General features: G+C 44.1%; 1 protein-coding gene across 1 annotated transcript in view; it reads right to left on the minus strand.

Moving 5' to 3' along the window:
* Positions 1 to 490: 490 nt before the first annotated feature.
* LOC103281593 (zonadhesin) overlaps positions 491 to 13,675 on the minus strand; it is a 52,255-nt gene continuing 39,070 nt past the window's right edge. Inside the window, exons 25-31 of the mRNA XM_062957030.1 lie at positions 11,007 to 11,137; positions 10,293 to 10,492; positions 8,574 to 8,712; positions 6,546 to 6,722; positions 4,296 to 4,404; positions 2,543 to 2,586; positions 491 to 1,894 (exon numbers count right to left, since the gene is read on the minus strand). Coding sequence (XP_062813100.1) covers positions 1,845 to 1,894; positions 2,543 to 2,586; positions 4,296 to 4,404; positions 6,546 to 6,722; positions 8,574 to 8,712; positions 10,293 to 10,492; positions 11,007 to 11,137 — 850 coding nt within the window. The 3' untranslated portion in view covers positions 491 to 1,844. The remainder of the gene's footprint in view (positions 1,895 to 2,542; positions 2,587 to 4,295; positions 4,405 to 6,545; positions 6,723 to 8,573; positions 8,713 to 10,292; positions 10,493 to 11,006; positions 11,138 to 13,675) is intronic.

Below are 13,675 nucleotides of genomic sequence, written 5' to 3' on the forward strand. Positions count from 1 at the left end.
CGAGGCACTTATCATAGCGATAAAAGAGTTTGGAATGTCCTTCCCCACCAAACTTTGCCGCTTGGCTTGCGTCCTCAACCGGACGGGTGTCCCTTCCCGCAGCTGCACATGTGCATGCATACAACTTTCCCCCATGCTTGTCCTGGATCGCTCTTCTAAGGTTTTGCAAGAAGCACACCTTTCCTGTACCAAAAAACAGTTGCCATAACCTTCCTTACAAGCATTTGCAAAACAGAAGAGTGATCCAGGACGAGCGTGGGGGAAAGTTGAGCGCATGCACTTGCCCAGCTGCAGGAAGGTTGAGCAGGAATGGTTGAGGATGCAAGCCAAGCGGCAAAGTTTGGTGGGGAAGGACTTTCCAAACTCTTTTATCGCTATGAGAAGTGCCTAGATTTCAATGTGGACTATGTTGAGAAGTGGTCTTTGGGTGTGGCTTTCAACTGCATATGGTAAATGTTTTCTCCTATACAGTAGAGTCTCACTTATCCAACATTCGCTTATCCAACGTTCTGGATTATCCAACACATTTTTGTAGTCAATGTTTTCAATATATCGTGATATTTTGGTGCTAAATTCGTAAATATAGTAGTTACTACATAACATTACTGCCTATTGAACTACTTTTTCTGTCAAATTTGTTGTATAACATGATGTTTTGGTGCTTCATTTGTAAAATCATAACCTAATTTGATGTTTAATAGGCTTCTCCTTAATCTCTCCTTATCATCCAACATATTCGCTTATCCAACGTTCTGCCGGCCTGTTTATGTTGGATAAGTGAGACTCTACTGTACTTTGTTCATTTTTAATTCCAAAACGTAATGTACTTTCTGGATAGCCCTCGTATGTTGGTGCTTCTCCAGGTGTATGGCTGCAGCCTGGATTGATTGAACACACTCTTGGTGATAAGAGAGAGGAGCAGAGAGAGCAGGCCACAGGCCTTCCCACAAACAGACTTGACAAAGGAAGCCTCTTGTTGCAGAAAAGGAAGGCTGTATTTCAAAACAAAAGTCAGCAGGTACATGTATGGGCCAACTTGGGCCCTCCAGGTGTTTTGGACTTCAACTCCCCATAGGCTTGTAGGAATCAAAATCTATTCTTGCACTTTACTACTACCCGTATATGATTATGCACTTTATTTATCTGCCTATCCTTTATTGCTATAACTAGTCCATATGCCCACGAAGACAATAGGAACTGAAATTGGTTCCTGGTTGATGTTTTTTTTTATTACTGTTATAATGTTTTGTTCTGTTCCGTTGTATTGTGAATTGCATTTTTATGTAATTACATTTTAACTGTGTTGTTGGGCTCTGCCCCATGTAAGCCGCCCCGAGTCCCTTCGGGGAGATGGCATTATTATTATTATTATTATTATTATTATTATTATTATTATTATTATTATTATTAGAGTTGAAGTCCAAAACACCTGGAGGGCCCAAGTTTGCCCATGCCTGATGCAGAGGCAGAACACAAGTCCTTTGAAGGGGACCAGGCTGGGAACACAATAATTTAGGAGGGTTTGGGGTTGACCGGCAGGCCTCTTTCCGAGCACGAGATTCAAGAGTCTCTCCGGAAGCCACACAAGTCTCTACCAAGGGATGTGGAAGTGGACACAGGCTGGCAGCTCAGGTGTGAGTGTCTCTCCAAAGTGTCTTTTCTTCCTCCCAGTCCGGGTCCAGGAGGGAAGGCACGGCTCCCCGTTCTTTGTGGGAAGAACCTCACGCAAGGCTCCAATGCGAGCGTCTCTTTCTCCTCCATAAGCAAAGGCCAAAGCTTGGACACATCCAGCTCAGAGGACCAGGCGAGAAAGAAGGAATCTGCTCAGCGAGGAACGTGGAAGCTCAGAAGCGAGTGATCCTATTGCCAAAGGCATCTGAAGTGCTGGACTGCCCTGGAAGACAATCACAATAAAGAAAAATAATATCACTGAAATGCATTTTTCTGACTCTACTGGAGATGCGGGGATGCCATTCATTTGCATCAAGGAGCATTACACCCTTGGCTCAAATTTTCTATTTTTTGAGTCCGTCATCGGCAGTAGGCAAAAAATCAGAAGGAGGCTACAAGAGTGATATAGAAAGAAAAAACTTAAAGAAAAAACTTAAATGTATATGTTCTCAGACAGCTTTAAATGTGTGTATTTATAAGACAGTATGATAGTATTGCTGAGTATTTTCTTGACAGTCCCAACTGAGTACTATCTTATTATGTAACACATAAAGCAAAACATACATCAATCTCAAACGGAAATCAATCCACAAATATGGTGTGGGATAAAGAAGGGAAACAGGTGGGTCTGAAAGGGAATCCAGACTGGCCTCACTGGGAAGGATGTGGTGAAGTGGAAGGCATGAAAGAAGCACAAGGAAGTGGACTGACTGCATCAAGGAAATGTGGGCAGAATGAGGGTCTCCTGGGGGTCTGTGGGGCCAGGAGGCATCAAAGCCAACTAGAGAGCAGGACAACCCTCTGGTTGCAAAAGCAGCTGGGTTTGGGGGCAGCTGTTCCTATGGAGGGACCCCACCCCACCTTCTCTCACCTGGTGCAGACAAGACGGCAATGCGGTCCTCCTTGGTCTTCTTCCTATAGAGAAGGAGAAGAGAAGAAGCAGGGTCAGGCCCGGGGGGGACAGGGGGCAAGAGGGCCTGGCTCGAATGGATGGTTGGAAGATCTGCCCAAATGCAGGGTGGTGGGGCGCAAGGCATGATGGGAGTCCACCTGGGTGTTGCACCTCAGGATAGCTTCACCTTGCTAAAGACACCAGGCTGCACACAGATCGTAGTCTTTTGTAGTTTACTAGCTTTGCCCGGCCACGCGTTGCTGTGGCTTATGCTTTTACTGTCCTGATTTTAGAGATTATATTGTTCTGTATTATTATATCACAGTAATTACATATTATATTTATAATCTTATATTATCTGCTTAGAACTGGATTATATGAGGTCCCTTCTACACAGCTGTATAAAATGCACACTGAAGTGGATTATATGGCAGTGTGGAGTCCAGATAATCCAGTTCAAAGCAGATAATATAAGATTATAAATGGGTTATATAGCTGTGTGGAAGGGCCTGCCATATACTGTAATCCAGTTAAAATCAGATAATCTGTATTTTATAGGCAGTGTGGAAGAGGCCTAAGTGAGGCCTAACTCTGCCTGTCCCCTGGGCAGAGTGGGTTGCTAGGAGACCAAGTGGGCGAAGCTTAGCCTTTTAACTGACAGCAATTGGATAAAAACAATTATTCCTCTCCCTCTAATTAGGACTTTATTTTTCTTTTCTTTTTGTTATATGAACGTAGAGGCATGGATGAGGGGTTGTGCTGCCAAGTTTAGTGTTTCTGGGATGTGTAGTTTTGTTGTTTTGTCCTAGGCCGAAATTTCATTACCCTTTTATATATATATAGATTAGGAAATAAGGAAAAGATAGTTCATAAAAGGCAAAAGTTTAGTTCCAAAGGATAGTTACAAAAACAAGCTGTAAGAACCAATCAATGGAAACATTAGGTATGAAGCAAGATCCTTAAAACAAAGCCAAAGTCCCAGAAACGAAGATACATCCAAGCAGGAAAGCAAACTTGGTTCTTGATTCTAGCGAGGAAATTGCTTTGACAAAGATTTCCCTCTCAGCAGACTGTTTTAATAGCATATCGTGAAGGCATTTCTTTGCCCTTTGAGCTCCCTCTTATTTGCTATTCTGAGACTTCTGCGCAACCCACAAAATTCCAAACGACTAGCCCGATCAAGAGAAGGCCACAGGGCTCGTCAAGGCCTCATCGTCAAGGCCACAGGGCTCGTTAGTGTTATCAGGCTGAGGCTGGGAGCTGCTCTCCCTTTCTGCTTCTTGCACCTGAAAACCATCATCAGTAGCAACATCATTTCTTCCCGTGGGAAAGCCTCCCTGCTCCTCGTCTCCCACAGCAGGAACACCCTGCACCTCAATCCCATAATCCCCATCAGAGTCATCTTGAAACTCATCCTGAACCTGAATCCCATCATCTTGAAACTGCATCCCAGAATCCTCATCAGAGTCACAACAATGGTTGTGAAAAAGGAAAACAGGGTTTTGGGGCAACACTTTGGGGCCCCTTGGGCCAAAGTTAGAATAAGAGAATCCTGGAGTTGGAAGAGACCGCATGGGCCAACTTGGGCCCTCCAGGTGTTTTGGACTTCACCTCCCACAATTCCTAACAGCCTACCGGCTGTTAGGAATTGTGGGAGGTGAAGTCCAAAACACCTGGAGGGCCCAAGTTGGCCCACCTCTGCTCCACCACGTTTCCTCTGACTAGAACTTACCTGTTCTTGTGCCGACAGATGCAGACAGTGGCCGTCACGAGGAGGATGATCCCCAGCGGAATGAGGACCCCCAGCAGGATCGGGACCAGGTCGGAGTCTGCCTTGTCACCTGGGGAGACGGGGGCAGAGAAAGGTCACGAGAGACCCACAGGCTGTTTTCAGTCCAATGGCTTCTTTCATTTTGTTTTGTTTTTTTTATTGCTTGTAATTCCTGGGGTTTTCTAAAACTGCATTTTTGTTCTACCATATATATATATATATACACACACACACACACACACACACACAATTTTATTGTGGAATATATATATATATATATATATATATATATATATATATATAAATACAGTCGTCGTCGTCTCACTCGCTCAGTCATTTTCGACTCTTGGTGACCTCATGGACCAGTCCACTCCAGAGTCCACTCCCTGTCCTACATACAGTAGAGTCTCACTTATCCAACATAAACGGGCCGGCAGAACGTTGGATAAGCGAATATGTTGGATAATAAGGAGGGATTAAGGAAAAGCCTATTAATCATCAAATTAGGTTATGATTTTACAAATGAAGCACCAAAACATCATGTTAGACAACAAATTTGACAAGAAAAGTAGTTCAATACGCAGTAATGCTATGTAGTAATTAGTGTATTTACGAATTTAGCACCAAAATATCACGATGTATTGAAAACATTGACTACAAAAATGCGTTGGATAATCCAGAACGTTGGATAAGTGAGACTCTACTGTATATATACACACAGGGTGTTTGAAAAAGAACTCCCTAGTTTTAATGCTGCAGCCTGTAAAACTATTGAGTTCTTTTTCAAACACCCTGTATGTATATGTGTGTGTGTGTGTGTGTGTGTGTGTGTGTGTGCGTATATATATATATATATACACACATATATACACACACACACACACATACATACACATACATATACACACACACACACACACATATATATATACACACACACACTATATATACTCGAGTATAAGCCTAGTTTTTCAGCCCTTTTTTTAAGACTAAAAAAGCCCCCCTCGGCATATACTCGGGTGAGGGTCCTGGTTGGCTTATATTTGGGTCAGCTTATACTCAAGGATATATGGTACATTTATTATTTTTCTCTATTATTATTGGTATTATTACATTTATTATTTTTTCTATTATTGTTGCTACTATTACATTTATTTTACTCTATTATTATTAATACATTTATTATTTCACTCTGATCTTATTATTATTATTGCATTTATTTTACTCTATTTATTATTACTTGTATTATTTTCCTGTATTATTATTATTATTACATGTATTATTTTACTCTATTATTATTAAAAGGATACATAAGCACTGAAGAAGAAGATGAGAATCATTGAAGAAGATGAGAATAATGATTTGATCAGAGTTGGACAGTCTTATCTTAAATTTGAGCTTTATGTAAATACTCAAAAACATTTAACCTACTGATGCCTCAATTAATGTAATTTTATTGGTATTTATTTTTATTTCTGGAATTTACTACCCTCGGCTTATACTGGAATCAATGTTTTCCCAGTTTTTTTGTGGTAAAATTAGGTGCCTTGGCTTACATTCGGGTCGGCTTATACTCGAGTATATACGGTATATATATGCACACACATAAACACATATACATATACCTATACATATACACACATATACATACACACTACTGGAGTTCAATATTGAGAAAAGAGCTGGATATAAAGGGTTTTATATTTTTTTAAGTAACATTGAATGAAAACAAAAATATAGATGTGTAATGAAGTATGAATTTTGGTTTACAGATGTTATGTTTAATTGTGTGTTTATGTTTTAAAAGGGTAAGTATTACAGTTAATGCCTACTGTTGAAGGAGTGCAGAGTTTAAAAAAGAAAGTGAGTCTGTGCTCTGATGAGGCACAGGGTGGATTGATTCCAGGTTGATGGGATCAAGGACTCAATTGTTAGTTTTCAGTCGGTTTTAAATAAGTTTGGTGACTTATTTAATGTAGTCTGTGTCCTGGTAAGGAACAGAGAATCTGTGATAGTATATCACAGGGGTGACTGTGGTTTGAAGTCACTGGATAGTCCAAGTTTCGGACTTTGGGAACCAATCCCAGCTGGACTCACAGAGATCGTTATAAATACTTTACAAGATGAAATAAGCAGAATAATCAAACCTAAAATTGGAATATACGAGGAAATACTACACAAAATAAAGGAATGAAGTAAAATAGGGCTTACTTGTGGTGGGGCTGCTGGTGGTGGTGTGGAGTGGCAGGCTCGTGGCGGGGGCCTCATCCAGGAGGGCCTCCTCGCACCGGGGCCCCGCGTATCCCTCGGGGCAAAGGCACAGGAACCCTTCGGACTCGTCCAGGCACGTGCCCTCGTTCTGGCAGGGGCTGCTCAGGCAGGGGGTCACTGCAAAGGAGGGCAGGAAGGAAGGAAGAGGGGGTCACTGTTAGGGGTTCCTCTTCTTCAGAAGAGCAACGGGAGCAGGAAAGTGTTCGTGAATCAGAGGGGCAATTGGAATCTGAGGAGGAGACTTTGGAAGGACCCATGTTTCAGGAGAGGCGAAAGGAAACAGAGCAGAGACCTCGTTCAACAAGAATAGCTGCCAGAAATGCAGATGAGTAATTAGGAACTGCCCCGGCAGCTGTGAGGGGACTCAGGGCTATAAAGCAGAAGCAGGTGCAGGCAGCTCTTGCTGGTAACAAACTGTTTGGCAAAGGTGAGCCCTCCAAAGCCCAGCCGATCTGTGCCTGACATCCAACAATGTCCCGCCTCCTCCTCGCAGGGTTCATAGTGGGCCACGCCGGCTTCCTGCAGTCGCTCCTGATGCTGGTGGTGGCCTACCTCATCATCTCCCTGACCGTCCTCTCCGTCTGCGCCATCTCCACCAACGGGGCCGTCCAAGCCGGGGGCGTCACAAAATCACAAGTCGAACACTTCCCAAGTGTCTAGGACTGTGTGATGTATTTTCGGATGATGCGCACAGATCCCAGTCGGATGGCCTTTTGCAGTTGGCAGATCGTAATTTTGTCAATGCCTATTGTTTCCAAATGCCGGCTGAGATCTTTTGGCGCGGCACCCAGTGTGCCCATCACCACCGGGACCACCTGCCCTGGTTTCTGCCAGAGTCTTTGAAGTTCAATCTTGAGGTCCTGAGAGCGGCTGAGTTTTTCCTGTTGTTTTTCATCAATGTGACTGTCACCTGGGATGGCAACATCAATGATCCAAACCTTTTTCTTTTCCACAACTGTGATGTCTGGTGTGTTGTGTTCCAGAACTTTGTCAGTCCCACAGTATCTTTTGCGTGCTCATTTTCCAAGACTTTTGCAGGTTTGTGATCCCACCAGTTCTTTGCTGCTGGGAGGTGGTACTTGAGGCATAAGTTCCAATGAATCATTTAGGCCACGTAGTTGTGCCTCTGTTTGTAGTCAGTCTGTGCGATTTTCTTACAGCAGCTGAGGAAATGATCCATGGTTTCGTCAGCTTCCTTGCACAGTCTGCATTTTGGGTCATCAGCTGATTTTTCGATCTTAAAATGCTTTGATTGCCTTTGTTCTGATGTCTTGCTCCTGGGCTGCAAGGATCAGGCCTTCTGTCTCCTTCTTCAGGGTCCCATTCGTGAGCCAGGGCCAGGTCTTCTCCTTCTCAGCTTTTCCTTCAATTTTGTCAAGGAACTTTCCATGCAATGTTTTGTTGTGCCAGCTGTAAGCTCTAGTTTGTAGTGCGGGTTTCTTGTACTGGTTTTTTGTCTGCTGTGCTTATTATTATTATTATTATTATTATTATTATTATTATTACTACTACTACTACTACTACTAGGGAGTCTTCTAGCTAAATTAGGCAACTCTCTTTTGTCTTATCTACTCTTTTATATTAGAGGTAGAGGCCACTTCCTCCTTCTTCTTCCCCAAAGTCTTTAATGTCTTTATGGCCCTTTGCCGTAAAGGGGCTTCGCTCTGCCTCAGGATCCCTTCAACTGAGACATGAGAGTCAGCCTTAAGGACTCTTCTACCATGGCCAGGTGGCTTTCTTTTGTCCATCTCCTCTTTTACCTGAAATGCATAACTTGCAACAACAGAAGTCAGTTTGTGGCTCTTTTTTTCAACCTCGCCAGAGCATCTTCCTCCGCATTTTCTCTCCTTTTCCTGCCATGAGTTCATCAACAGCACAGGCTCTGCTAGGCTCCATTCTGCTAGAGATGACAACTACTCCCCCCCCCCCCCCCATGCAAGCAATTGTGGGTCAAAAGGAAGGGCTCACCTTGGAAGCAGCCGCGGGTGAAGTTGGCCAGGGTGCAGGCCTCCCCCGGGGCGCATCCGGCATCCTGGCACTCCGGGGGCCCCGTGGTGCGGCAGAAGCAGCGCTGGGAGCAGTCCTCCGTCCAAAAGCTGTCGTTGATCTGGGAAGGAAAGGAGCGGTCAAGGCAGAAGAGATGGGGTCCAGGCAGGCCCGTTGTGGTCACGGGCATTAGCATTTCAATCCTCTTCTTCCTCCTCCAGGAAACCTTAGTGGTGCAGTGGGTTCAACCACTGAATCATAGAATCATAGAATAATAGAGTTGGAAGAGACCTCATGGGCCATCTAGTCCAACCCCCTGCCAAGAAGCAGGAAATCCCATTCAAAGCACCCCCGACCATCCAGCCTCTGCTGAACTTGCTGACTGAAAGGTCAGCGGTTCGAATCCATTGAGTGGGATGAGCTCCCACTGTTAGCCCCAGCTCCTGCCAACCTAGCAAAACATACAAATGTGAGTAGATCAATAGGTACCGCTCCGGCGGGAAGCTAACAGCACTCCATGCCGTCATGACATTGGCCACATGACCTTGGAGGTGTCTATGGACAACGCCGGCTGTTTGGCTTAGAGACGGAGATGAGCACCAAGCAAGTAAGTAAGAAAATAAGTAACTTTATTTTTCTACCCCACCACCATCTCCCCCGCAGGGACTCGGGGCGGCTAACACAGGACAATGGCCCGAAAACAGTAAACAAGTACAACAATTAAAACATATTACAATGAATAAAACACAGTAAAATCACATTATGCAAACAATACATTACATTAAGCATAAAAGCCCATTAAAACATAAAGTAGGTAAATATAAAATAAAATACAGTGAACCACCAGGATGGTGGAGGGGGATAGTATGGAGTGGCCAAATTGTACTAAAGTGCCATAGTAAAGTTATAAAGTGCTTCAGGGCAGAGGACAAAGTGCAACTATTTCTTGACCGTTGGATACGACTGGACTTAACATCAGGGGAAAATCTTTACCTTTACTACCTCCTCCTTCTGCTGCTTTTATCTCTTGATTGAGGCACGAAGCAGCTCACAACATTTAAAACAATGTACGTTGAAATAAGCCTTAGTGCCAGGGTTCCTAAAAGATGCTCTAGGCAAGACCCTGTTGACTCTTTTCTTAGATTGCATTAGGAAGCTGAGTGTGTGCTTCTGGGCAGGACCTTGCTGACTCTTTTCGTAGATTGCATTAGGAAGCTGAGTGTGTGCTTCTGGGCAGGACCTTGCTGACTCTTTTCCTAGATTGCATTAGGAAGCTGAGTGTGTGCTTCTGGGCAGGACCTTGCCGACCCTTTTCCTAGATTGCATTAGGAAGCTGAGTGTGTGTGCTTCCTAATGCAATCTAAGAAAAGAGTCAACAGGGTCTTGCCCAGAGCATCTTTTAGGAGTCCTGGCACTAAGGGTCCTTCCGGGCAGGCTCTATATCCAAGGATCTGATCCCAGATTATCTGGCAGTGAGGACTCATATAATCCAAACAGAAAACCTGGGATCAGAACTTGGGATATAGAACCTGTCTGGAAGAGCCCCAAGTTAGCAGTAATGGAGCTCATTCCCCATAACTCATTAATCTTGCTGGCACACTAGGCATGGTTCTGGGAGATGTAGTAGTACTCAAATGCTGCTTCCTCCTCAAAGACTTGTATCGTGGCTGAGCTCCTCCACTCGGTCCTTGGCCTCCTCACCTGGTAGTACTGGTTGTTCCAGGTGCAGCCACACTGGTTGTAGGGCACGCTGTCCAGGCCACTGAGGACGTAGCCCGTGTTGCTGGCGCATCCCTCCATGCAGGGTGCCTCGCAGTCGGAGGGAGCGGCCATGTTGGCACAGCTGGCAGGACAGGCGGTCATGCAAGGCTGATACGTCGTGTGTGGGGGGCAAGAGACCTCTATGGAGACAGAAGGAATTGATATATATTTAAAGGAAAACTTTGAGCCTCCTCCAGGTGTTTTGCACTCCAACTCCCACCATTCCTAACAGCCTCAGCTTCCTTTTCCTCCTCGGGCTCGACCAAGAACTCATGAAGTCATCCCTTTGACACCTGGGCAAACTGTGGCCCTCCTGCTGGGTGTTTTGGACTGCAACTCCCACCATTCCTAACAGCCTCAGGCCCTTTCCTTTTGCCCCTCAGCCACTTAAGCGGCTGAGGGGCAAAAGGAAGGGGCCCGAGGCTGTTAGGAATGGCAGGAGTTGCAGTCCAAAACACCTGGAGGAGGCCCAAAGTTTGCCCATGCCTGTGATATTATCAAAAGTATTTTTTCCAATGCCTTGTATGGAGGGGAGTGGGGTACACACCATGTTGTTATCCCGCTTGTGCAGCATGGAAAGTGGAGCAATAATGACCCCCAACCACAGTCGCTCTCCCACCTACTCCATGGGGTTTAGAGGAAGGGGCTCCTCACCGCATCCCGTTTGCCGCCTCCAGGCCTCCAAGGGCACCCCTTCCTCCTGGCAGAGCTGGGCATAGGCCTCATAGTCTTGGCACAGCAGCTCCGTGTCGTTGAACAAAGCGCAGAGGTCGTAGACGCAGCTCCTGGAGGAAAGGCAGAGAGAAAGAGGAAGAAAGGAAGAAAGAAAAGGGGAAACATGCCAGAGGATGGCAGATCTCCATTAACAAAGGCTGTGACAGGGAGGTTACTTGTTATGCTTTTTTATCTTTGTCTAGCTGGACATTTTTAGCAAAATCAGCAGTGGGAAGATCCTTGAGAAACAAGGTTGTAGTAGCTGCAAATGAATCCTACAAATAAGCCAACAAATGTGCAGAATGCTCCAGGATATGTGTGTAGGGAGGTGATAACTGCCACTTGAGTTCAGCCTCTGACTCAGAAAGATTCAACAGAAAGCCAACAATCAGTCACGTAGCCTCACCTCACCTTCAAAACAATAGCAGAGTAGCTAGCCTCAATTACAGGAGGCAAAGCCACACTCACCTTCCTAATGCAATCTACAAAAAGAGTCAAGCACACACTCAGCTTCTTAATGCAATCTAAGAAAAGAGTCAAGAACACACTCAGCTTCTTAATGCAATCTAAGAAAAGAGTCAAGCACACACTCAGCTTCCTAATGCACTCTAAGAAAAGAGTCAAGCACACACTCAGCTTTTTAATGCAATCTTAGACAGGGCTTACCTAAAGCAAAGGAGCAAAGCTGACTTCTTGCTTCCTCACTTCAATTATAGGCAAAATACAGTACTTGGAAATAGCAATGGTTTCGGGTCTATTTATGTGTGTGTGTGTGTGGGGGGGGGTGTGTGTGTCCTGGAACACATTCCCAGTGAATACAGGAGTTTTATTGGACTCAGTGGAGCCCCTGGTTGCATAGTGGATTAAAGCCTTGTGACTTGAAGGTTGGGTTGCTGATCTGAAAGCTGCCAGGTTCGAATCCCACCCGGGGAGAGCGCGGATGAGCTCCCTCTATCAGCTCCAGCTCCATGCGGGGACATGAGAGAAGCCTCCCACAAGGATGATAAAAACATCAAAACATCCGGGCGTCCCTTGGGCAATGTCCTTGCCAATTCTCTCACACCAGAAGCGACTTGCAGTTTCTCAAGTCGCTCCTGACACGAAAAAAAAATTGGATTCAGTGATTTTATAGCTTCTTCCCCTAAATACATTTCATATCTATGAATGAAGGAAAAGAGGGGCATGATTTTGGCTGACCCTGATCTACCTGTTAAGGTAAACTGCACGAAGAGTAACACAGAAATGGGGAGAGCAGATGAGCTGCTGTGTTTTTTACTTTTAAATATGTTTGTATGGGTTTTAATTGAATTTTTAAAATACCAATGACATTTAATTCTGTTCTAATGTTTATATATTTGTAGATTTTAAACTGTACTGAAAGACTTTTAATGTAAACCACGTTGAGTCCCCTTGTCGGAGAGAAAAAGCGGGGTATAAATAAATGCAATAATAATAATAATAATAATAATAATAATAATAATAATAATAAAGATGTAGAGATTTGTAAGTATGGCCACCAAAACATGAAAATCATAAGAAAAGTGGAAGCTGGTGAAAGAAAAAAGGTAGGATGGTGATGATGAGGGCAATATTTTATAAGAAAAATATTCCCCTTTCCCCCTCCCTGGCACACTCGGTAGCCAGCTATGCAGTCTTATTTGTTCATGCTACTAAGCAGATGCTGAGTTGGAATTAGTACCTGGGCAAATTGCCCAAAAATTCTTAAATATTTTGAATTAGGGGGTCTATTGTACAATGCATAGTACGGAGTCTATTTGATGGCTGAGCACCACAATCTATTAAGAACATAAGCAGAGTTGCGCAGCAGAAGCATACTGGGCTCATAACCCTTGTCAAGTGCTGGATGACACTTGATTGATGTGAGGCGGATATATTGAGATACTTATGGCCGACCATCTCAATTCTCCCCTCTGTTCGGCAACTCAGCATCTGCTTAGTAGCACGAACAAACAAGACTGCATAGCTGTCTGCCGACTCCAGCGGTAATTAGTTTTTATTTACAGGTATATACACAAATAGCAGCCTGAGCTGCTCAGACACATGTTGCTCTAACAGAAAGATTGATGGCGACTACAAGAACTCTTATCCGTAAAGAATAGCACCTCCCAAATTCCATTATCTGTGACATATTTCCTTCTACGCAGGCAAAAGCGGAAGTCACAGTATTTATATCCAGCTTTTATCTCTTGATTGGGACCCAAAGCGTCTCACAACATTAACATTTAAAACCCACAACATACAAATATGAAAATTTAATTAAACGTACAATTCAATTAGGAATAATTAAAAACCTGTTAAGGTAGGCATGGGCCAACTTTGGCCCTCCCTCCAGGTGTTTTGGACTTCAACTCCCACAATTCCTAACAGCCGGTAGTTGAAGTCCAAAACACCTGGAGGGCCGAAGTCAGCCCATGTCTGTGTTAAGGTATATGCAGGCTTATTATTAATATTATTATTATTATTATTATTATTATTATTATTTTCTTACTAATCCTGCTTCTTCCTGTTTCTGAAAGCCTCCCCAGGGACACATTTATTTCATTAACGGAAGCAATCCTGAACAAGCAGGTCAAGATCCAGGAAATGTT

Source organism: Anolis carolinensis, chromosome 6, assembly GCF_035594765.1.
Source record: "Anolis carolinensis isolate JA03-04 chromosome 6, rAnoCar3.1.pri, whole genome shotgun sequence".
NCBI lineage: Eukaryota > Metazoa > Chordata > Lepidosauria > Squamata > Dactyloidae > Anolis > Anolis carolinensis.